Raw genomic sequence first — 25016 nt, 5'->3', positions numbered from 1 at the left:
TTTTATATGCTTGGTTGGACACCTGATGCACGCAATGTTTTTCCTTTTCCACGGAGGCACAAATGCAAACAATTTAATTTATTTTCGAATGATTGAACTCCATTTAGCTCCTCCGGTTTCAGTTTACCACTATTGCCGATGCTGGCTCACTGTGATGCTGTCAAGGCCTTACTATGGGACACATAGCAATGTGTTATAGTAAACTATTAGTAAACTGCACTTTTCTTACTTTGGCAGAATGTCTCTGCTGAAAAAAAAAAAGCCTTCAAGGGTTCACTTTGTAAAAGATTACACAGCTGCCAATATTGATGCAAAACATTTTGCTCGTAATTCAAAGCTCCGATTGCACAGAAATTTGCACTTCCATCAATTCCACATGACATATGTTCCGCTGCCATCAAGCAACAGCTGGGTCATAAAATGAAAACAAAACAGAAGTGCAATTTTCTAGGACTGCTCTGCGTGCAGCCTCTTAAAGACTGTGGTTCGGGAACTGATCCGTGTTTTCTGAGGGAATTTTTTTTTCCCCTCCCACCACACTCTGTACTTTGTGAGGACAGTTAAGATATTTAGCGGCAAAGTAGCACCTTGTAACAGGTCCTACATTTATAATTTCAATTGGAATTTAATTAGAGCTGCTAGAGTATTGGCAGCAAAGAGTGCTACATTTGTTAAACATAGACATATCCACGGAGGTGACAAGGTCATGCTTTTATAAAGGTGCCCCTTTTTAAGAGTGTAATAATAGAGGATAATTATTTTTAGTCGTGCATTAATGTGCCAGCAGAATTTTAATGGTTTGGTTATTTGAGCTTGGTGTAATGATAGGTTGTTTTTTTATTTATTTAGATGTTTAATGATGGAATTTGTTGAGTTTAATGTATCTTCACGTTCTTAAATATCAGGAACTTTGCTGGAAAATAACTGTCGCTCTAGTAATCAATGTAATCAAAAGTAGCTGATGAGGCCAGCTGAGGCATGGATGACCTCTGATTCCCTGCTTCCAAATTTAAACAACACCTGTGGGTGTATCTAAAATGTTAGAAACATGGTGTCTGTCTTTCAGTGGCCTTTGAAGAATCTTGAAGTTATTTTTTTTATCAGGATATGTCCTTCTACATCGACGTTAAACAAATATTTAGGACTTACTTTGCACAATGTTGCTACATTAGAAACATCCTCTGTCAAAGTGACAAACTAGTTCATGCAATTCGTTATTATCAGGATGTCATAAAATCTCCCTGAAAAGCCTTCAGTTGATCCAAAATACTGCAGCAAGAGTGCTGACCGGGACTAGAAAAAGAAAGCATATTTTTCCCATATTGGCTTCCCTTTATTGGCTCCCTGTTAAATTAAATTTAAACTTTAAATCCTTATTCTCACATTCAAGGTATTGGATATAATATAACTTCTTTCTCTGAAGGTTTACTTGTGGCTCTTAGGAAATTTAAAAGTAGAATCGGAGGCCGAGACTTCAGCATTCAGGCTCACTTTGCTTCCCCTTCTTGTGTTTAGATGTTGCGCCGTCACGTGACGTGACTTAGACGTGACTTAGACGTGACTTAGACGCTTTGGGGGTTGTTAAGTTGTTTACATATTATTTATATTTTCACCAGTTGTTCTTTCTGTTGTTGAGAAATTTAATTGCAATTTTCGTATTATAGTTTCTCAACAGTACTTGTTTGTTTTCATTTGTTTACTGGTTTGAATGCACCTTTTATTTAAGAATTTTCTAAAAAAAAAAAGAAGATAATATTCATTTTCTATAAGCATTTTAATTAATAAAAATGTATTATTAATTAATTAATTAATTATTTCCTGGGCTTTAACTATTTAATAATAAAAAAGGAAACATCACAAAAAACACTTAAGGTCATAAAAATTAATTGAGATTTAGCAATTCAATAATGCATCCATCTTATTTATTGAAAAGTATCGGTATCAGTGATACTGGCCCGTATTTACTTGATATCGGATCGATACCAAAATATGCAGTATCACACACCACTAGTCGTGGCAGATGGACACCCCTCCCTGAGCTTGGTTTTGCCAGAGGTTTCTTCCAGTTAAAAGAGAGTTTTTCCTTTCCACTGTCATAGAGTGCATTCTCATAGGATACCATCTGATTGTTGAAGTTTTCGCTTTAATATTGTAGGGTTTTTACCTTACAATATGTAACCTTGAGGCACCTTGAGGCAACTGTAGCTGTGCTTTGGTGCTATATAAATAGAATCGGATTAAATTGAAGAGTAATGAACTAAAACTGTTAATCAGCACTCAATAGAAAGCGATGTGCCTGAATAGTTTGAAGTAAATGTACATAGAATCATGTAAAGTGGAAGGCTGTTGCATAATTTTCTTTCAAGGTTATGTAAAGCTGAATTTATACTCATGCATTTGTGTCCATTTGCATAACTCTTTGGCTACATAGAAAGGATTATGGGAATTCAACCAACCTGGAGGCTATAGACACACTTGCATATGGCACATCACACGAAGCAATGACCCTACGTGTACGTACTATGCTGACTAGTAGAAAAGTCGCTTACACAGTAACGGGATTGACAGCGGATTTCATCATGAAGAGGTTATCTTTGATGCACAGAAAACGGGTAAAAAAAATACAAGCATGAGTAGAAAAGATGGCTGCAGTGGCATTCTGAGTTGTTGTTAACACTTGGCTAGCTTCTCTACAATTTTTTTTTCTATTATGACTTTTTTCTTTTCCGGTGGGGGCTAAAAACAACACAAACAGAAACAAAATTAGCCCACATTACCAGTTGCTGCTGTACAATGAAGCAATAATTTATTCTAAAGTCTTGACTTGAGAACAATTTCTCAAAAGGAGCACATATCCCAAGTTTCAAGATCTTTTCTTGATTTGCAGCCAAGCCCAACACCTGAAGTACTAAAGTTCCCAAGTGTAGATGGAAATACAGTAATGGATCAGTTATTTGAGAGTTTTCAATAATGATTTATGTGGATATTTTTCATTTCTACCTCAGTATGGGCTTTCTTTAGCTGCCTTGGTCACACAAAATATGGCTTTTATACTTTTTTACTTGTATACTTTTTGTGTGTGTGTGTGCCTGTGATGTAGCACTTCTCTTTCTGTGAAAAGACCCTGATGATGATGCTACAGCTGCACATTCACATGTAGTGAATACTCCTCCGCCTAACTCTTACACGACCTTGCAGGTTTCAACACTGAACTGGCGCATACAGCTGGCTCTGCATCAATCACTGAAGACAATATTGCTTCTGCCATCCTTACAGACATTTTCAGTAACCACTCAATTTTATTCACTCAGTGCCAAAACACAGTAGTCATCTAAAGGCACTTTACATTGTAAGGTAAAGAGCCCAACATTAAGGGTGGAAAGCCAATCATTCAAATATCCTCTACAAGCAAATGGGGAGGAAAAAACCCTTTAAACAGGCACAAACCTCTGACAGAGGGATGGTGGCCATCTGCTGCGACTGGCTGGAGTGAGGGGAAAGAGAAGAGAGCAAAGAGATGTTAAACCCTTTCTTCTACAACTGTGTCCTAAATCTCTCGCTTTAAAGTGAAACAATGAAAAATTCTTCTCTAAATGTAAAGAAACAGCTCAATTTTAAATGACAAAAAAGGTAATAATGGAAGCTAGAGACGCTAATGAGAATGAAGCAACTCCCTGAGATCTCTCTCTCCATGAACCTCCACCTAGACTGTCACCTGAAAATTTGATGACAGAATATGCAATCAGTGTTGCAATTATCAGAATGGAGTCATCCACTCGTGTTGTTGACCCTGTTCCAGCCAAGCTGTTTGACTCCAGTACCTCTTACAGGAAGCAACCATTATAATAAAGTGTTCTCTGAGTTCTCAGGCCTCATTCCCAGAGCTTTCATAAGAGCTGTGGTAATACTTATTCTTACTGTGACTCTTATACACCATCCCTCTAATCCCAATTTTTGGGGAAATTTAAATTAAAATATCTCCATATTCCTTTCATCTGGATGACACGTCAGAAAATTCTAATTATAAACTCCATACAGTCTAAAAAACATGCTTTTAACATTTCAGAAAACTGTAAACTGTCTGAAAAACATAACTGTCTTTTGTACTCTTTTTAGTCATCCTCATAGCTAAAAATAATAATAAGAGATACTAAAGAGCCACATTTCAAATGCAGTAATGCAAAGACACAATTTTAGCACTGACCTTTTTTTTTTTTTTTTTTACAAGGAAATCTGAGTCATTGCAGAAAAACAACAAATATGTGGATCCAAAGGATAATAGCAACCCTAAGTGCTCCTTCATTACATGCACCTAAGACTGTGTGATATGGATGTGCCAAACCTCATCTGTTGGCCACAGTCAGCTGACATATCTAAGAGTCTATCCTGGTGAATGACAGGAGACTGTCTTCTGTTTTCCTCAGACAAGAGTAATTGGTTCCTCACCCTACTCAGCTGAGCAGGTGTCTCCTGTCTCCGTGTCAGGGAAGGAAGAATCAAAACCACCAATCAAGCTGGCCAAATGTCTCTGAGCGACTGACTTCACTGGAGCTTCGGTGGAGAGGAAAGCAGGTGAATCTCCCTTTGCATGTGACCTTTTCCACCACACACCTTGTCAAACTCCCTGTGATGCCCCATCACTGATATAGATGCATGACAGAGCCTCTACTGTGATGTACAGATTTGTCTTTTTTTTTTTTTTTAAATGGGGCTGCTGAACAAGCTGTTATCATAACACAGACACGGTATCTTTGGATAAAATATATGGTAAAAATGCTAATAAATATAGTTAATTTGCACTCCAGCAGACATAAAGCAAAAATAACATATTGGCATTCAGTTCAATTTGTCTTTTTGCTGTGTCAGTTAAAGTCAGCTGACCTTTGTTGGTTGAAAAAGATTTTTGTGGTAAATATTTGATTATCATTTCTTGTACTTACTCTGAAGCTCACAAAAGTCTTGTGTCACCTTTCATTTCTTCATATTTTGCTAGAAAAGGGGGAATTGAGTTATTGAAACGTGCACAAACATACACAGAAATACAGTACAAAAGGCAAAAGCAGAGTTTGTACAATTCTAACAAGGCTGAGTTGTCAGCATTTGGTACAATCATCTTTATTCTTCATTTTCAAACTGAAGCTTTCCTCTTTGGCAGCTTTTTTTGTCATTTCTTTTAGTAGTTTTAGGAATAGTTCTTAAGGCTTCTTGAAGGACATTCAAAGCTCTTCTTTGGATCTTGGCTGCCTTTTGTTCAGTTCTCTGTCAAGATCATCCCACACTGCTTCAATAATGTTGAGGCTCTGAGTCTGGGGAAGCCAGTCCATCACTGATAGTGTTTCATTGTGTGCTTTTCTATCCAGGTAACCACATCTGATTGTACTTTGCTATGTTCATAATTCCATCATTTATGACAAAATCCTACACCACAGGCTGAAATGCAGCCCTAAACCATGTGAAAGCCTCCACTGTGATTGGCTGTAGACACTATAGGCTAAACAGTAGATGAACTTTAGGACCAGATGCGTCTCTCAGGTCCTGTGTCAAGTCTTCGCTGGATTTATTTCCCGCATTAAGCACATACCTTTCACATACGTGACACTTCTTCTTTTGTCCTCCATTTGTCCAGTTTTCCCACATTTTTTGACACACTCAACACCATGCTGACATATGGCAATTATTCAGCTAACAGCTCTCTGAGAATCACCTTGTTATTTTTCCTGTTAAATTGTGTTATTGTTAGCACTTTTCTGTTAAAGAAATATGAATAAATTATGTGTTTTTGTGACAGGCTCTTAGTAGCAAATTGCCTACCATTTAAAATTAGTTCCTTGCCAAGTTGTGAGTGATGTGCCTTTTTATGCTTGAATGAGTCATGGATCAGATTCATAGGTAAGTAACACATAAAATAACATTCCTCTAAAAATGGCCAGGCGCAAGGTTTGGACTGAAAATGAAAAAGCAGACAAACTTTGAAAGGCCTTTAGAAAGTCTGGAGAACAATTGATCAGAACCATTGTAAAACGTTACATAAACATCTGGCTACATGGAAAAAATATATAATGAGGTGAAGTATCTGGTCGTTAAGTGATGACGTGACGAATCCTACTTCCGGGCCTAAAGTAGTCTGCGTTTAATATGGCTTTTGTGTTGTTAACATGTTTTGTATTTTCTTCTATTTAATCTCAAAAAGCTCCTAAAACAGTCAGTAATCACTGTTGAATTCCCTCGTCTTTTATTACTGCTAATCATTTATTTAAGCTCAGTTTTTAAAACCTCATGATGTAACTACAGCCCAGCCCATGCAGCAGTATATAAATGACTAACCTCGTATTGTGGATGGATTATCTCAGTTGTTCTCCTGGCTGAAGTTTGGTCCGTTTACAGCATCCTGCCATGCGATTATATTTGTTCCTGACCACCGAGAACACTCACGTTAACTTTTATCGAGTGGAAAAAAAGTTAGCTTGTTTATATTATGCTAACATAGCTGTGTCGCTAGCGGTCATGTAGCACATCATTATATACCAGGTAGCCAAACTTCAGTAACCCTACAAACGTCACTGCTGTTTAGTTTTCTGTCTTCATTTATGTTGGAAGTGATAACAGAGCTGTACGTTTTAATGTGTTTCCAAAACCCCACAGTCAGGACATGCTATATTGCAGGGGTGCTCAATACGTCGATCGCGATCGACCAGTCGATCGCAAAGGTAGTATTGGTAGATCGCATGGCATTAAAAAAATAGATGCCAGCCTATCATCCATCCCGTCACTTGATTGATACAGGGAAGCCAGTCAGATGACATCGGATTTTTTTCTGACCCTTAGGTCGCTGCGCATGTGCAAACAGCGGCGCGAAGTGTAGTAAAACTGACAAGCTAGTCAGCGAGTTAACTCCAATTTTTAGCTCTCGGTTTTTTCTAAACCTAAGAAAGGGTTAAAAATGAGTGAGGGAGCTGGACCAAGTAAGAAGACAAAAACGTATCACTTTCATACGGAATGGGAGGAAGACTTTTTTTTCACGATGTCATTTTCGAAGTGCGTTTGCCTCATCTGCCAGGCTGCCATCGCAATGCCAAAGAAGGGAAATGTGGAGCGGCATTTTCGAACTGTTCACGGAAAATACGACACTACATTCCCGCCGAAAAGCGAGCTAAGAAAGAAAAAGGTGAAGGAACTAAAATCCCAGTTGTCCGGACAGCAGTCATTTTTCACACAACAAACTTCAAAAGCGAAAGCCGCCACCGAAGCATCGTTCCGGGTGAGTCACATCATCGTTAAAAACAAGAAGTCTTTTCAAGATGGAGAGATGGTAAAAGAGGCATTCGTTGAAGCAGCTGACTCATTGTTCCGAGACTTTAAAAATAAGGCAGAAATAACATCTTCGATCAAAGCTCTCCAGCTGTCAAGAAGTACAGTTACACGGCGCTGTGAAGCCATGGCGGAGGATTTAACCCAGCAACTTTGGAAGGACATCGGAGATTGCCAGTGTTTCTCACTGCAGTTGGACGAATCTACGGACGTGAGTGACACAGCCCAGGTGTGCATTTTCATTCGTATGGTGTTTACTGATATCACTGCAAAAGAAGAGCTATTAACAGTCCTGCCCATGAAAGAACAGACGCGAGGAGAGGACATATTTCAGTCGTTCAAAAACTTTATCGAGAAAACCCAGCTCCCAGTGTACAAATTGGTGTCTATTACCACAGATGGAGCACCCGCAATGGTTGACCGCTTGAATGGATTTATTGCCAAGTGCAGGCAGGACGATGCTTTCCCGGACTTCCTAAATTACCATTGCATAATCCACCAACAAGCGTTATGCGCTAAAATGCTCAACATGAAGGAGATCATGAATGTTGCAACGAAGATCGCCTGTTCTATTCGCGCCAGATCTCTTCAAAGACGGTTATTTCGTGCACATCTGGAGAAGGCTGACTGCGACCACTCTGAGTTGTTGCTACACACTGACGTGAGGTGGCTTAGTCGAGGGAAATTCCTGCAAAGATTTCGAGAGCTCTGTCCGGAGATTAAGGAGTTTTTCCGTGTAGCTGGACAAGCAGAATACATGCAACTTAATGACGGTCAGTGGCTGTTAGACTTGGCATTTTTAACCGATCTGACAAACATGTTGAATGACCTTAATCTACAGCTGCAAGGAAAAGACAAAACAGTGATCAACATGATCAGCTCAGTTAATGCTTTCAAACGAAAGATGCAACATCTCTCTTTAAAGCTGCAGCGCCATGATTTGATAAACTTTCAAAACCTGGCGTCAGAGCTGGAGATGCAGGGGATGGCCTGTTTGCAACTTGACAGTGCACGCTACACAGAGCAGATTGACAATTGTCTGTCAGAGTTTGACAAACGCTTTCAAGACTTTTCTTTGCTCGAGCCAGTCGCTACCTTCATGTGCTATCCTTTTCGGGAAGATGCTGATGTCGATTCACTCGCATCAAAAATTGCAAAACTATTTCACCTGAACTCTTCTGGAGTGGAAGATGAGATTTTGACACTACAAGCCGACATTGAGCTGAAGTCCAGAGATCATGGACAGTTCTGGAACTTACTCACAGAAGTAAAGTACCCCAACATGAGGAAATGTGCTGCCTCTTTGACTGCATTATTCGGCTCCACTTATTTATGTGAGTCATCATTTTCCCACATGAACATCATTAAGTCCAAGTACCGTTCCACCATGACTGATGAACATTTGGAAGTGTGTTTGAGGCTGGCCGTCAGCAGCTACTGTCTGGACTATGCATCCCTGGCTGATTCAATTCAGTGCAAGTCATCAGAGTAAACTCAGGTAATGACAAAAAATTTACATTGTTAATTGTGTTGTGAAATATTGGATATTGCGGTTATGCATGTATATACATTGTAGATATAAAGAATCCTCAATATATTTATAAATAAGTATATGTTTTGGATTTTTGTAGTGGGTAGATCATGTTGACTTGGTCATTTTATAAGTAGCTCACATGCGGAAAAAGTGTGAGCACCCCTGATCTAAATAATACTCTAAAAAGCTGAGTGAAAGTGCAGAGCCATGAGTCTGATGGTTTGCCAGCTCTTACACAAGATCCACTGCTGATGTAAAAATATTGATTAGTGCAGATTTAAGATATCGAACTGCATGAATGCAAATTGGTTAACATCTTATTGTATGCATTGTGTGTCAGTAATGGTTTATTAAAAACGTGTGCATCACGTTAGAGAATGTGTTTGATAGACTGAGACATGCAGCACAGGCTCCATCATGCTGTATTAGTTCAGTTTCTTTTGTAAGTCAGAAACTGCTACGCTTTCTAATATGTCCTCATTACTATAGCATCCAATACCTCTTTGGGACTGTTTAGTTTTTTGATTATAAGCTGGCATAAATGCAGCACTCTGTGGTTTGTAAGAATGAAATATCTTTGGCTCCTTCTGGATTTAATCTTTTTATGGAAGCAAAGTCCCTACCAAAATATTTCTCTCTCCCACTGTCTTGGTTTTGTGCTCATGCCAGTGTCTCTAATAGATTAAATTTCTACGCAGACACAACCCATTCCCTAAAATCTGCAATTTGATAGATGTAGTGTGTAAATAGCAGAGAGACAAATGGTTCATGCACTGGCCCTGGACCCTGATCGTGGAAATATTTGTTGGGATTGTTAAGTAAATATGAAAACTGGGACTTTTGTTACATATAATGTTCGCAGCTGGATCCAGGTACATTATTTACAATATCTACTAATTAAGCGTGCTTGTGTGCAAACGCGGGAAGATACATTTACCAGCAGCTCAGAAATCCACCCCTCAAAACAACAGACTGATACATGTGTTAATTCTTACCACTCTGCTTCGCATTTCCCCCAAGCTATGTTTTGTTGTGATACTCAGTCAAATTAGCTCTGAATTCCACTGATCATCAGACTCATTAAAATGTGTTTATATTGCTATCAATTTTTCCATGGCTCAGTTAAACGGCTGCTGTACAGTCATAGTTAATGCAGCCAATACTCCATCCCTCTGAAGTTAGTGCAGCCTTCTTATTAGGACGTAGTTCTACACGAACCCTGGTACATGATTTACTTTCACTTGTTACTTGTTGAGTGCTTAATAGTACAGTATTTTATGTAGACCATGTTAGTTTGCCATTGTAATTTAATGACTGAGTCCACTGAAAGTCCTCTGCACTTTAAAAAAAAACAAAAAAAAAACTCTTGATAGATTTATTTGCTTAGTGCAAATAATAAATCAAAAGCAGATATATAATTCAATAAATCTGGATTACATTAAGATAAATGCATCTTAGAGATTCAATTTAGGACTTGTGAGGCTTGAATTGTGAAAGACGATTACTGTCTGGCTTCTGCCATGACTGTAACAGAACCGGAACTGAAAGAAGAGTTTTATCAAGACAGTTAATAGAAGTCCCTTTTATAAATAAGCGCCGCTTAAGATTATGATTAGGGGTGAGCGTTTCGAGGAGGTGAGAGCTCGCTTTAAAGACTTAAAGCCAATTGAGGTCAGAAACACGGGGTATATATTTTCGTCAGCTTTGCAATTGCCGAACAGTTGCAGCTGCTGTGCAGCGATTAGCTTGACACATCATGTGGTGTGCACAAAGTGCTACCAGGCTAACAGCTGAGTCAAAAGTGGAAGGCCAGACCCTCCTAATGGGGTTTTAGAAGGAACACGTTTTCCCTCCTCGTTCACATTTTCTGCCTCTGTCTTGGTGGGTGCAAGTTAAAAGTAAAATATCCTCCCTTTAAAAGTCTCAGCGGAAAATGATTTGCATTGTATTATTCAAATTGCAGTTAAGTGCATAATACACTCTAATTACACGGTACAGCACTGAGTGTGTTTTGAATTCATGCATTTCATTTTTCAGGCAGACTAATGCAGAATGAATCACACAAAATGAAAAGTGGAAGGTGGCTATTGTACAGATGCAAACCTCTCCCTCTGCTTTTTGCATTTCACAGGGAGACAGGGCGAAAATGTGCATTTGTGTGTGCAAGTAAACATTTGAAATACTGCGTATGTGCGTGCATACGCCTCTGTTTCTGCCTCCTGGTTTGTAGCTACACACAAGGGAATCCGATGTTTGTGTGTGATACCCGCACAAAGAAGCATCTGCAAATTAATTCCAAGCACTGATGGACATTGTTCATCACTGAGATAGGCACTTGATTTTCAACAATCTAGCTCTTACTTGACTACGGTCTCAGTAGCCTTGATATGATAATCCTCACTCATTTGGTATGCAAAACAGGTTCACATAAACCCTAAGTGTTACATTTTAGGCATATTTTGTTTGTGTGTGTGTATGTGTGTGAGAGGCAGGGGGTCTGTGAAGCTGAAATAGCTACAGTTAAAGGTGCAGTGAATAAAATCTTTACTGACACATTGCAAATAACAATGTACATCTATGTGATTTAAGTTTAATGGGAATGCTGCTAACAATCAGTGAGTCAGTTTTTACGTACTGGGTGTTTGGGCTGAAAACAGCCTTTGGTTAGAAGCACAGGGGGGACTCGCATTGGAGGGGGTGTGTAGCATCATTTTGATGATGAAATATAGCCCAGGAAAGCTGGTTTGAGTACCAGATATGAGATAGTCTGGAGGCTGATCAGATGCTATAACCACAGTGCACAGTGCTCTGTATCGCCAGCTGGGAGGATTTTACAACTCTGGAAAGTTCTCAGAGCAAAAATCAATTTTATCAGGTATTTGATTTCCTCTCTTTAAACACTCACCGTGTAAACAGTATAATTAAGTCATTGCAGATGACCCTGCATTTTCCCCTTCTTCTTTCTTTGTCTTTGAGCACTGCTAACAAAGCAGGAAATCTTTAACGGTCCACATGAACTGATACCTACCCACTCTGCGGTGTATTATTCATCAGTCTTTTATTCGGGCATCATGTTTTAAATACAACTGGATGTCACAGAACTGCACAGAGCATTTGTTTTTATCTGTGCCTAGCTGTAGTGGGAGTTGGGTTATTGCCGCTCAATGCTCACATGAGGATGCGGCGATTAGGCTAAAAAAACAAACAAAAAAACATGCCTACTCTGGATTTACAAGCAAAAAAAGTCAGGCAGTGCACACAGCTTCCTACACAGTTAGCTGAGGTGACACCACGGCTAAGTGGCATTAGGGTGACTACAAAATTTGGACAGAATGATGCTTTAATAGGTCTTTATTAGAGCAGACGTTTTGACTGTGTTACAGTGTCACATGTCATAGTAATAACTGTAAAAACAGCCTATTTTTGAAACCATATTCATTAGAAATTATGTTAACGGTAAAATATTTCAACCTGCAGCTCTGACTGTACAAATATTCAGGTAACAAAGGAGTTATTTACAATTCAGATTTATGTAGACTGTGTTGGTGGTGTTGCCATTAACTCATAGGAAGTCAATAACAATGGCTTGCACAGGATGATTGACACGTTCATTAATTAGGTGGCTTTACTTGAGAGAGTGGTGATTTGCTTTCTGTATTACACGCACCTCTGTGCAGGTACATTCTTTCTCCAATCACTCTATTTCCTTCGATCGTTATTAACATCATTCATCATTAACCTAGCTTTTGCATCTCCTTTAATTCTGATTGGATAAGGAGGTTCACCTGGATGAATGTGACATCAGAGGGGTCTTCACCACCAGTGTCTACCTTATTGCTATGCCATCCATCCATCCATCCATCCAATTTCTGTCACTTACCTGGGTTCAGGTTGGGGGGTGACACAGACTTGTTCCTAAGCTAGAGATATAATCTCTCCAGCAAATCTTAGGTCTGCCCCAGGGCCTCCTCCCGGTAGGTCATGCCTGGAATACCTCAGCCAGAAGGCATCCAGGAGGCATTCTAGTCAGATGCTCTAACCACCTTTCGAGGTGGAGGAGCAGCGGCTCTATTTTGAGTCCCTCTCAAACTCTTCACCTTATCACTAAGGGAGAGGCCAGCCACAGATCTAAGGGTACTCATTTTTCTCCGCTTGTATCCACGGCCTCATTCTTTCAGTCACTACCGAGAGCTCGTGACCATAGGTGCCGGTAGGAACATAGATTGACCAGTGAATTGACAGCTTCGCTTTTAAGCTCAGCAGATCAGTACAGCATTCGCATCATCGTGGACGCCACCTCAATCCATCTGTCAATCTCGTGCTCCACACTCCCCTCACCTGTGAACAAGACCCTGAGATATTTCTCCACCTGGTAGTAACTTGTTCCTGACCTGGAGTGGACACTGAACCCTTTTTAAGCTTCTCAAGGCTTTGGCTCTCTTTTGTATGACGTGTCATGTATTAGAGAACATAACACTCAGTAAAAGAAGAGATGCTAGTAACATACGTCAGCCTGTAAACAGTGACTGGAGCAATGAAACACAAACTGCAAGAGTCATGTTACAGCAAAGATACGTTTTGCTCTTTAAAAATTAAGTTTAAGAATCCTTCACTGGGACACATGTTGTTCTAAGGCCCAACTCCAGGCCTTGAGGGCCGGTGTCCTGCAGTTTTTAGATGTGTCCGTGATCCAACACAGCTGATTCAAATGGCTAAATTACCTCCTCAACATGTCTTGCAGTTCACCGGCCCTCGAGGCCTGGAGTTGGGGACCGCTGTTCTAAGGGGTTAAGCTTAGCCGTAAAGCCACTAAAGCTACAGTGTTGTACTAAAGCTATTAAACGCACAACAACACGTGTGTTTGTGTAACATGTTCAGCTGGCTTTCTGTGTGACCTTCTTGGTTTATTTTGCATATGAAAAGAATCTCCACTGTAAGCTCCTTGCTGCTGCAGAGAATGGCAACATTCAAAAAGTTATACATTGCAGCTTTAAGCCCACAAAGACAGCCTCTCTACTGCACTCAGATGTTGCCAAGAAAATGAGAGTCATTTGGAGTAATGGCTTCCTAGAACTCCCCTTACATCAGCATGAGTGTAAAGGAGGATGAGTGGCAAGCCACCAGGATGTTTTCACAGCTCAACAGGAATCACCACCTATTCAACAGGATTGCAACCCACACGCAAATAGAAATGGAGATTATCACCGCACACATCCACAGGACCTCAAAGTGCACACGCACACCTACGCACGCGCACTTAACTCTTAATTATCATGGATGCTGGAGTCATCAATTATTAAGCACACTCTAGGCGTTGCTAATGGTATTTTTGGAGTGGAAGCTTTATCTACTGTAAGAAGGTAGATGTCTAGTTTGGGAGCCTGTGTAATAATTTATTGTGGCCCCAGAGGCAGTTTAAATGCTGTCTGTATTTAAATCAACTCCAATGTCTCAGCAAGTTTAAGGTTTTTTTTTTCCTGTCCCTAATTTTGCATCCATTTAGATTGCAATTACTTTCTTGCTACCAAGCAAAGCCCATCGATGCTATCAGACAAACATTTAAGCCAGATGCTCCTGTATCGCTGTAGTGCAGGAACTAATCTGCACCATCTACTGTATTACACATTGATTTCATCAGTACTTTTATCATATTCTTTCTTTTTTTGTTTACCAAAGGAACATTGGGATATTCTGATTCATGGGTTACATAAATGACTTAACAAGCAGACAGAATATTTTAGCATTTAGATTCATACTGTGTCACTTGCTATAATGAAGGCGGTTTGACTGACAGAATATGATATCAGAGCAGATGGCTGCAGAGTTTGAGGCCAGCGGGGGACATTTCGGGGGAAAGAGACTATCTGTTAGGATGCACTGTATGACATTGCATCCAGTGGTTTAAAACAAAATAAAACACCTAAATATCAAGGCGCCATGACAAGGCTTGAAATTCACCTCTTGGCTTTAAAACAAATGCTTTCAATTTGGGACAATCCAAGCATCACCAAAGTGAGACATTGCACCGTGCGAAGAATGGATACTGTATCTCAGAGGGAGAAAAGAGAAACAGTGAAAGGCTTTCGTAGTGAAATCAGCAGTGTTGCCTGTCAGCTCCTCCGTAATGGAAAATGTATTTAAAATGGGGTCTACTGGATCTCATTTTACGAATCATTAATAATAAATTGGTGCCATCAATCCTAATGATGACGGGTCCCCTATTATCAGGCCAGCATTTGGGAAACTTCTCCTGGCTTGGATCAATTAATTCCCCCTTTCCCTCAGCATAAAACATCTGTTTGGTTTCAGGAAAGACAGTGTTGCATAAAACAAAAGACCTTGGGCTTTGTAGCCTCACTGGTTGCATGTCTGACCTACTTAACCTCTTGCTGTTAGCTTTGACTGCTGATACCAAGGGACGGCAAAGAAAGAGATCACGCTCAAGGCAATGGTCACATACACTATAAGAGATTGAAGAAAGCTACACCACTATAGCAAAGTTAAAGAGCCGTGACTGTACACGCTCCAGCTATGACCACACTAATAGAAGAGATTATTTGGAGTACTGAGGGCATTATGGTTAGATGATCATGGATATGTCCTTGAATAACATCCATCAGTCACATTTTTCCCTTCGCTTCATGCCATGTTTATGACCAGGCTTTAATATGCAGTCGTTATAAGGATTTACCTTCACATACACTTCATACAGGTAGGTCAATGCACCTAGTCACAGGTTATCACAGAAAAATAAATAGGGTGCCATTTATTAAACTGTAAACAGCGCTGTTTTCCTCTCTCATCAAAGCTACGGGCCGGCTTCCAGAATTGGGAATGTTTAAAATGTGCATGTCAGGACATTTATATAGCAGGATACTTCTTAGGAACATTTATGGGCCTCTGTGGCTTCAGTGATGTATTGCCACACTCTAACTCTGAAAAGAAAGCAGCTGAAAGAGTGTTGATTTAATTAAATTAAAGCTGCAATTAAATAGCAACCCTGTCCACAGCCAAAACATTTTGGGTGTGTTGAACAGTTGTTTTACATTAGGATTAGACAGAAGAATACAAATGATGTTAACTGAATCATGATATCTATTTGTTCGTTTAATCAACGGTAGCACTGTGCATTTTTAATTCCCCATTACTTCTGTGCAATGTCAACAGTAAGGAATTTGTTTAATTTTAACCAGGAGAAGTATACTATTATGCTAATAGCGGCTCGCTTTAGCTAAGGGGCAGAGCACCAAACTCGCTCTTGTATCGCCTGCATGGCTTGCATCAGCACTGCGGTCTGCGAAATGCACAGAGGTATCATAAAAATGAGTGTGGGAGTGCACATGTTGCTTTCAATTTATGCATACTAACTATGTGTGCACTGTAACCTTACCAGCAGCAGTACTGCTAACATTAGCAGCTTATGTTTACTGCCCTGGCCTTAAATTCATGGCCATTGGAAGGCAATAAGCAAAGCTGTGAGCTGTCTGACTTTATACAGTTACCCACGTATTGCTGAAATTGCCAAATGCAGATCAGTGGCACTCGTCCTGTAACCAGAGAAGTAATACTCCTTAGTTGGACCTGGCTAAAAAGGTACCGCATGTATGGTTTCATTACCTGTGTTTACTATGTTGGTACAGAATAGTTAGATTTCATAACAAATTCATATTCATCCTTCTCAAAGGAAATTATTAAATTCATGAACTAAGTCCTATTTAAAGTCTTGCTTAAATCAATTTATTAACTAAATGCAGCCGGCGTTGCACTGACTCTCAAGCATAAGCACAAATCCCAGTGGGTTGTTGTGTTGATGGGCCAGTGGACCATCAAAAATGCCATAAAGTTTTTACCAGCACAGCAGTCTGTGTCTTAGCAGCCCTCTCAATCTGCTGCATGTTGTACTAATATCTTTGAAAGCTTAAGAAAACCCCACAGTTTTTCTCCCTAATCTAATTGAACAAGCATTGTATGAGCTTTTGCAATGAAAGCCTATTTTTGCCTCAGACTAAAATACTATCTTTGATTTTAAAGGCGTTCGAGTGGGGAGCCATTTGCCCAGCTGTGCTCTTTCTCATTTGATCATTTTATTGACTATACTGACGATATATTCCAATGATAATGTTTTAGCAAAGCATCCTATTTGCTGAGTTCAGCAAGCACTGTCCTTTACATGATAAAACACCGTGCCCTTTGTCTCTTTTCTTAGGGTGCACTTATTCACAGGACAGAAAACTTTGAAGTTTATATTGCTATTCTTGTTGAAAGATTATATTATGGCTTTACGGCCAGGTTATCGAAACTCAAGAGGTGGTGAAAGGGTCCCATCAAGATATGGTATGTCACATACCTAACTGTGCAGCACAAAACTTGCCTTACATTGTTCATGGTGTCACAGATATACAAATGTGGAAACCTGCAGACATTAACTAGCTTGGCCAAACTAGCCCTGGACATTTGACCAGGTCATAATTGTGGTTTCTGGGAAATTTTATAGGAATAGTGATGATCAATGTCTGATCAATGGAAAATGACAAAGGAGCAGATTTAATTAAATGTAGAATGTCTACACACCACAGAAATTAGTTTCTGCTTTGGATTTGTATCTGATGCTGAATTTATTGCTTAATGTGCAGTGAACACTTTATTCCATGATAGTAATGTTTGTATCTATTATAAATACTTACAGTTTAATAAACAAATGTGTTTCATTGGCAGTTACTGTTTTTTTTTACCAGTAACTTAGCTCTTGACTCTGTGTTAATCCAGTAGTAAGCGACAAAATTAACTACTATATTCTGTCAATTAACGGTCACCACGGATTTATGGAGATCCCCTCAGCTTTCCTCTTGTGCCACCATGAAGATGGTAAAATGGTAAATGGCCTGTCTTTGTATAGCGCTTTGCTTAGTCCCTATGGACCCCAAAGCGCTTTACACTACATTCAGTCATTCACAAACTGGTGATGGCAAGCTACATTGTAGCCACAGCTGCCCTGGGGCGCACTGACAGAGGTGAGGCTGCCGGACACTGGCGCCACCGGGCCCTCTGACCACCACCAGTAGGCAACGGGTGAAGTGTTTTGCCCAAGGACACGACGACGAGACTTTTTTACTCTTATTTTCTAGCCACTCAGTCTCTGAATTTTAATATCATTTAATTTCAATTTCCGTTCAACTCTAAATATATGGGTTTCACTTGATTGCATTCGAATGCACAGTGATTAATTTCGTGGCACTTCTTTTTGAAACAAGGAACCACTTCAGACTATCAAGGTTTTGTTATGTGTGGTTGACGACTGATACTAATTGCCTGTCAGGTAAACTGACTTACTGAGGGAGTCACAGCAGAATCAAAATGAGCCACTTCACATATTTATTCATTCAGTTAGACTGGGCTGCAGAAATCCTAAGGTGAGGCAGCGTCTGAAACGATTCTCAGAAAAAGAACAAAAAAAACCCGTGTTTGCCTCTATTCATCTGTTCCCCATTGTAAATTAATGTTTTCTGGCATGGAATAGGTTCTCAAGAATTAATACGAGTGTCCGTTAAGCCCCTAAAGGACGTGCTGCTAACCGTACTGCGGTGATGCATACTGAACAGACACATAATAACAGGAAATAGATGCTTAAATTCTTGTTAGAAATGTTCTGAAAGAGTCTTTCATTCTCTGGAGCATCCTTAGCCCGAGTCTGCCGTTTGTTAAGGCACCGACTGGGTGTAGCTTCTCTCTGTCCCTGACTCGTCATGCTGCTGCTCAAACTCATATGCCAGATCCACTGCCTGAAGCCACAAATGAGTCATGTCTGCTTGCATGCAACCAGGTCTCACAACCAGGTCTCACTGAAACAGCGCTAGCCCAGTTGGCTTCAGGCAATCTGTGAACATTCCCGTAACATTCATCTATCAATACTGACAAGAGCCATACCATAGACATTAAGATCAATGTTGCCAAAGTATTCCAGTTGCCTCAGGTTGGGCTGAGCTTTGATTCTGTTACTGTCTGCACCTCCTTTACACCACACAGCCAAACACGGTGTCACGGTCTGGAGGGCAGACCGTGGGGATGTGGGGAAAGGAGGACCCAAAACGCAGACTCTGCGATGCAAACAGTGCTCTTTATTTACAGTGGAAAGCTGTAAACACAATAACTCCCCGTTGCTCCCTCGAACCCCATGTGCGTGCTTCCCTCCGACGTCTGTGCTCGTGCTCGTGCTCCCCGCTGTTGTGTTACTGCACACCCTGTGCGTGCTGCCCTTCTGGTCCCTCGTTTCACCTGCAGGACAATACAGAAGCAGCCGTTAAACACTGAACCCGCGCGCACACACACACGATCCGCACTTCCTAATGCTACGCACTGACTTGGAGTCTTAGCTTAATGATCCCGCGCCGGTGGGAGCTCCAACTCTCTCCTAAGTAGCTCCCCCAACGAGCCCTGATCACCAACAGGTGTGGCATGAACTTCAGGTGTGGCCAGTCCTTCCGCAGGGCCACACCCCTCAGGCCTGCAGGTGGCTGAGCTCCATCCTCCAGCCACACCCGCAGACATACACACCCATACCCTGCCTATACATATGAGTGGGACACAGACTAACACAGCACAGTGCAGAAAAACACACACATCACCAAAATAATAATAACAACAATATCAACGGGAGGTGAGTCAAAACTGCTCACGGACCCCGAGTCCTCCAGAGCTGGGTCCGTGACAGTACCCCCCCTCTAAGGGTCGGCTCCCGACGACCCGAAAACAAAAACACAAACCAAAAACCACAGCACAACCAACCCAGGGCGGGCGGCGGGGGTCCAGGACGGAGGGCCAGAACCAAAAACCACAAAAGAAACAACCCCCCCAAGGTCACAGTTCCAAAGTCCGACCGCACCCCCTGCAACGGAGCAAAAAAAAGAAAAAACACCACAAAACAGTCTCAGGCGGCCCATCATTACAAAAAGAGTTCAGGGGGCCTACCTCGAGTCCAATGGCGGCAACGTTGCAGCTCCGGCGGACGGCCACGGGTCCGGCAACAGCAGAAAAACGGTTCTGGGGGCCTGCCACTGCTCCAGTGGCGGCGGCACTGCTGCCCCTCCGGTGGCGAGCCCCGGGCCCAGTAGCGGCGGCGCTGCTCCCCAGGCGGCCTGCCCGGGATCCAGTGACGGTAGCAGCGCTGCGGCTCCTCCGGCGGCCTGCCCCGGGTCCGACGGCGGCGGCGCTGCTCCCCAGGCGGCCTGCCACGGGTCCGGTGGCGGCGCTGCTCCTCCGGTGAGCAACAGCGAGGTGTGGCACACGGTTCATGACGCGCTGGTCGCTGACGTGGATGCAGAGGACGTGGATGGCGTGGAGGCCGCGCCAGACGTGGAGGTCCCTCCGGTTCGTTGACCTCCGGCTCCGGCTGAGCGGGTCCCTCCTCGGCTGCTGGCAGCGAGAGCTCCACCTCGGCGGCTGGCAGCGAGAGCTCCACCTCGGCGGCTGGCAGCGAGAGCTCCCTCGGCTCGCCGAGCTCCTCCTCGGCTGGCAGCGCCGGTTGTTCCTTCCGCTCGCCGAGCTCCTCTGCTGGTGGTTCGCTGAGCTGCTCCTGCTCGCTGAGCTGCTCCTGCTCGCTGAGCTGCTCCGGCTCGGGCAGAGCGAGCTCCTCCCGCTCGCTGAGCTCCGGCTCCCGCTCGCTGAGCTCCGGCTCGGGAAGATCGAGCTCCTCCCGCTCGCTGAGCTCCGGCTCCCGCTCGCTGAGCTCCGGCTCGGGAAGATCGAGCTCCTCCCGCTCGCTGGGCTCCTGCTCCGCCACGCTGAGCCGCTCCTCCGGCTCGCCGGGCTCCTGCTCCGGCTCGCAGGGCTCCTGCTCCGCCACGCTGAGCCGCTCCTCCGGCTCGCCGGGCTCCTGCTCCGGCTCGCAGGGCTCCACAGCTGGCGGTGCGGGCTCCTCCCGCTCTCCGAGCACCCTGAGCACCTCCGGCTGCGCTACAGCTACTGACGGTCGATCTGGAGGTGAAGATGGTGATGCGGTGTCTGCAGGTGGGGAAGGTGAAGGTAGAGTAGGTGATGCAGATGGCGAAGCCGAGAGTGCTGCGGTCGCTGCAGTCTGATGGGACTCTGGTGGAGAAGTAGCTGCAGAGGGAGGAGGTGATGATGGTGCGGTCGCTGCTCCCGGTGGACTGGCCAACGATGCAGGGACAGACAGGTGAAATGATGGCAGAGGTGGTCCAGCAGGCATATCGACCTCCAACTGAGGATGAAGGTGAGAGGCTGACCGGACTGAAGACTCAGTCACCAGCTGGGCAGCAGACTCCATTACTAGCTGGGCAGCGGACTGAGTTGAGGGTGATATGGCTATTATGAAGGGTGGAGAGGATGAGAATGTTACAGCTGGCTCAACAAATTCCAGGGGTCCAGAGGCAACTGAGGCCTCCAGTTCGGCCTCTGGGGAAGCCCTGGGGAGAACCTCTGTCTCCATATGGCCAGACTGAGCCAAAAAGTCATCTGGGTCTGTATGCTGTGAACACCCTAGCTCCCAGCTCACAGTCTCAGAGTGAACATCTTCTGAGTTTTTGGAGGTAAAGCAAGCAGTTTCTGACCCCACCAACTCTGAGCTAACTACCTCAGGGCTGTCTATGCAAAATTCTGCCCCAGCATTAGCACTCAGGCCACATTCGTCCGTCGGTGGTCCAAAAATCCCCACTGGGAGTTCAGTTACACCTCTTACAGTTTCTCCATTGTTAATTGCCGTAGTGGCTATAGTCTCTATGTCCATGTTCACAGGAAGGGAATTTACGACACCGGCAGAGTCCATTTTACTCACTGTGGCGTCCAGAGCCGCTGGTCCTGAGCCTTCGATCAGCACAGGAGTGAGTGTAGAGGTGGCTGAACGCTGCTTGCGAGGACGCCTTCTCCTCCGTGAAGGCGGGGCCGGGTGTACGGAAACAGTCCTCTGCTGTTCATCTGTGTTTTGTTTTTCAATGACAGGATTAATAGAAACAAATGAGTCGGGTTTACTCACTGCGGTGATGAGCGCTGTAGGTCCGTTGCCAGCTGACCGGGCTGAAACCGCAGGAGTGGGTTGAGGCGTAACGGGATGATGGTAGAGAGTGCGGCATGCCTTCCGTAACGGCGGATCAAACGATTGTGCCGCGAGCATCAACGGGAAAGCCCTCCGCCGACGCGTGAAAAACCAAGCGGCTAGAGTCTCTAGGAGAGCAGCCGAACTGTCCATGCTCGGACCACCCAAGCCAAATAGTTCAAAACTCGAGCTCTCCCTTAAACTAGCGACCAGGTGCCTAAGTTTGTTAATGTCCAGAATGTTCATGGTGAAGGTAGTGGATGAGAGATAATTGTCAAAGAACACTACCTGTATATGTCTCTTGGGTGGGTCTACAGCCTGGATTACGCTCCGGCAGTAATCCCATAGCTGCGTGAGCGATCTCTCCTCCGTGGCAACTCCTGAGTTTGCTGGGTCCATGGTGGTTGGCGGGATCATTCTGTCACGGTCTGGAGGGCAGACCGTGGGGATGTGGGGAAAGGAGGACCCAAAACGCAGACTCTGCGATGCAAACAGTGCTCTTTATTTACAGTGGAAAGCTGTAAACACAATAACTCCCCGTTGCTCCCTCGAACCCCATGTGCGTGCTTCCCTCCGACGTCTGTGCTCGTGCTCGTGCTCCCCGCTGTTGTGTTACTGCACACCCTGTGCGTGCTGCCCTTCTGGTCCCTCGTTTCACCTGCAGGACAATACAGAAGCAGCCGTTAAACACTGAACCCGCGCGCACACACACACGATCCGCACTTCCTAATGCTACGCACTGACTTGGAGTCTTAGCTTAATGATCCCGCGCCGGTGGGAGCTCCAACTCTCTCCTAAGTAGCTCCCCCGACGAGCCCTGATCACCAACAGGTGTGGCATGAACTTCAGGTGTGGCCAGTCCTTCCGCAGGGCCACACCCCTCAGGCCTGCAGGTGGCTGAGCTCCATCCTCCAGCCACACCCGCAGACATACACACCCATACCCTGCCTATACATATGAGTGGGACACAGACTAACACAGCACAGTGCAGAAAAACACACACATCACCAAAATAATAATAACAACAATATCAACGGGAGGTGAGTCAAAACTGCTCACGGACCCCGAGTCCTCCAGAGCTGGGTCCGTGACACACGGTGTCTGGGATTTAATTAAAAACCTGACCTTTGACCCTCCTCTACCCCCTTCCCTCCGATGAACATTTGCATCCGTCTTTGACAGGCCATTGATTCGAGAGAATGTAATTACGAACCGATAGCTATTACGATCCGCTAAGCAAACGATAAACGTCATAGCACGTTTAAAGCTGGTGTTGAAATATATTTCGCTTGTCGTAACATCCACTCGTCATCACAGATACAGCATGCAGCACAAAAGCAGCATCGATGCAATCTGATTTGAAATGTCTTTTGGCATGTCAGATATATTTGCAGCGGCGTCTCATTGTGGGCTTGCATTAACCTGTCAGCCTGTGGTGTATCGGTTCATAAGAAATATGTCACCAAAAAAAAAAAAAGTCGAGCTGTTATTTACAAACATTAGCCTCTCGGGCAGAGTTTTCTTATCTGAATTATGTCAAGGCTTCCCAGTGATGTGGTGCAGTCGGCTCGGAGAAGCCGTGCTGTTATCTGAGGAAGCATGCAAAAATAGGTCTTTATTGTCTGATGCGGTTGTGTTCATGCCACGTCTTACCCTGACAAACAAACAAAGCACAGACAGCTGCACAGATTGCACTTAGCGAGCAGCCACTCAGGCTAAGCGGACAGGAGTCATCCTGAAATGAAGGGCGTTTCAGGTAAGAGGGGATGTCCAAGGCAGTTCCTCAGCTGGATTGGCTTAGAGTAAGACAAACAAGGCCGTTTCACTCACATCTACAAGCCCAGTTGTGACATTTGCTTCCATTTAGATGATTATAAGTGACAGCTACCATGTTCCGGCCTTTACTTAGCAGGACGCTGCGGCTCCTTCTGTTTTAATTATTCAGGTCTTTGTTGGACAGAGTATTGCACCTCTCTCCCAGGCTTTTAAACAACATGTGATTTGTTACAAGTAACTCTCATCAAGGCAAAGATGCCTGCATAACACTTGAGTGGTTAATTCTGAAGTTAAGAACAATCTGGAGCCTTACTGGTTCTCTACGGCACAACTGCCTGAACTTAATGTTAAAATTTTGAAACATATCCTGAGCCCCACAGTGATTGAATTACATATTATGCTTTCTAATACTACCATACAGTCTGCTAAATTACAAAAAACTACTTTTTATTAGTTTTTATGTTTTGTTCGTACAATTTAAAAAAAAATTGAGTTTACTTTACTTTAATTAGTTTGTAGATTTTCATGTTTCAATGAAGTTTTTAGAGTTTTCAAGGGCAAGATTTCAGAAGCAGAGAACAGGTTTTGCAATACAAACACTTTGCGGAGGCAGTAGACTCAAGCAGTATAATAAAATTCCAATCTCGATAAAAATGAAAGCCAAAGCTGCCCCATATTAGTTCTTTTAAAAAATTATTTGACCAAACACCAAAACCAAAGACATGCAACATGTTTCGGGTAGCTTTAGTGTTTTTTCTGAAGTTTGTTTTTTCATTTCTTTTAAGAAAAATATTCTTAACAACCAGTTTTAGATAATTCAGTCTTTGAAGCTCATTAAATGTTGTTCTTTAAATGAAAGGCAAATGATCATAGTATGTCTTCAGTAAGAAGGAGTCCTGCAGAAGATTATATGATCTCAACATCACACGGTCACTGTGGACAGAACCCCCTGAGGCTTAAATTCACTAAACAACTACAATTTTCTAAGGTTCTAGGAAGAACCGACAAATAATTTAAGCATATAATTTGATAAGAAAACTGCAGAGTAAATATCCACTGTAATTAGTGGATATAGCATTCACAGTATATGAAGTTAATGATGAATAAAATCTATTCATGGCATTATTTTTCAAAGCATGCTTGTTAAAAAACATTATTTTTACAGCCTTAAATGTTTTCACTGGAACAGCATTTCAGAATTAAATACATAGTGAAGATGCTGCTTTTTCTAGTGTTCTGAGATGTGCTTCTGAAACTGAATTGGTCTGGTGACCTTTGCATTATTTTACATCTGTGTTCAAAGCTGAATATACAGAATGTAAAGATACAGTGCATCAGACATTGCTGTTACAA

General features: G+C 42.9%; 2 protein-coding genes across 2 annotated transcripts; one reads left to right on the top strand and one right to left on the bottom strand.

Annotated features, from left to right (window-relative positions):
• Positions 1-7021: 7021 nt before the first annotated feature.
• On the top strand, positions 7022-13069 carry LOC146582052 (general transcription factor II-I repeat domain-containing protein 2-like). Its single transcript, XM_085245963.1, has 2 exons — positions 7022-8781; positions 13021-13069. The coding sequence occupies exons 1-2, from the start codon at positions 7022-7024 to the stop codon at positions 13067-13069; spliced, it is 1809 nt and encodes a 602-aa protein (XP_085102089.1).
• A 6206-nt stretch (positions 13070-19275) lies between these two features.
• On the bottom strand, positions 19276-22304 carry LOC146582051 (uncharacterized). The gene is made up of 2 exons (XM_085247949.1): positions 21565-22304; positions 19276-21393 (listed from the first exon to the last, which is right to left on the bottom strand). The coding sequence occupies exons 1-2, from the start codon at positions 22302-22304 to the stop codon at positions 19782-19784; spliced, it is 2352 nt and encodes a 783-aa protein (XP_085104075.1). The 3' UTR covers positions 19276-19781.
• Positions 22305-25016: the final 2712 nt, after the last annotated feature.

This window comes from Mchenga conophoros, linkage group LG2 (assembly GCF_057382185.1).
Source record: "Mchenga conophoros isolate Kocher_MC1m ecotype Shallow Benthic linkage group LG2, M_conophoros_male_GT1.1, whole genome shotgun sequence".
Classification (NCBI taxonomy): Eukaryota; Metazoa; Chordata; class Actinopteri; order Cichliformes; family Cichlidae; genus Mchenga; species Mchenga conophoros.
This window is presented reverse-complemented; position numbering and strand designations above follow the sequence as displayed.

Bases quoted from the DNA above. Each gene is read 5' to 3' on its own strand.
- LOC146582051 (XM_085247949.1), bottom strand. From the start codon at position 22,304: ATGATCCCGCCAACCACCATGGACCCAGCAAACTCAGGAGTTGCCACG. The intron at 21,394-21,564 runs AGCCACTACGGC...GTCAGAAACTGC, and splicing joins AACATGGACATAGAGACTAT to TTGCTTTACCTCCAAAAACT.
- LOC146582052 (XM_085245963.1), top strand. From the start codon at position 7,022: ATGTCATTTTCGAAGTGCGTTTGCCTCATCTGCCAGGCTGCCATCGCA. The intron at 8,782-13,020 runs GTGCAAGTCATC...TCATTCTTTCAG, and splicing joins TCCCTGGCTGATTCAATTCA to TCACTACCGAGAGCTCGTGA.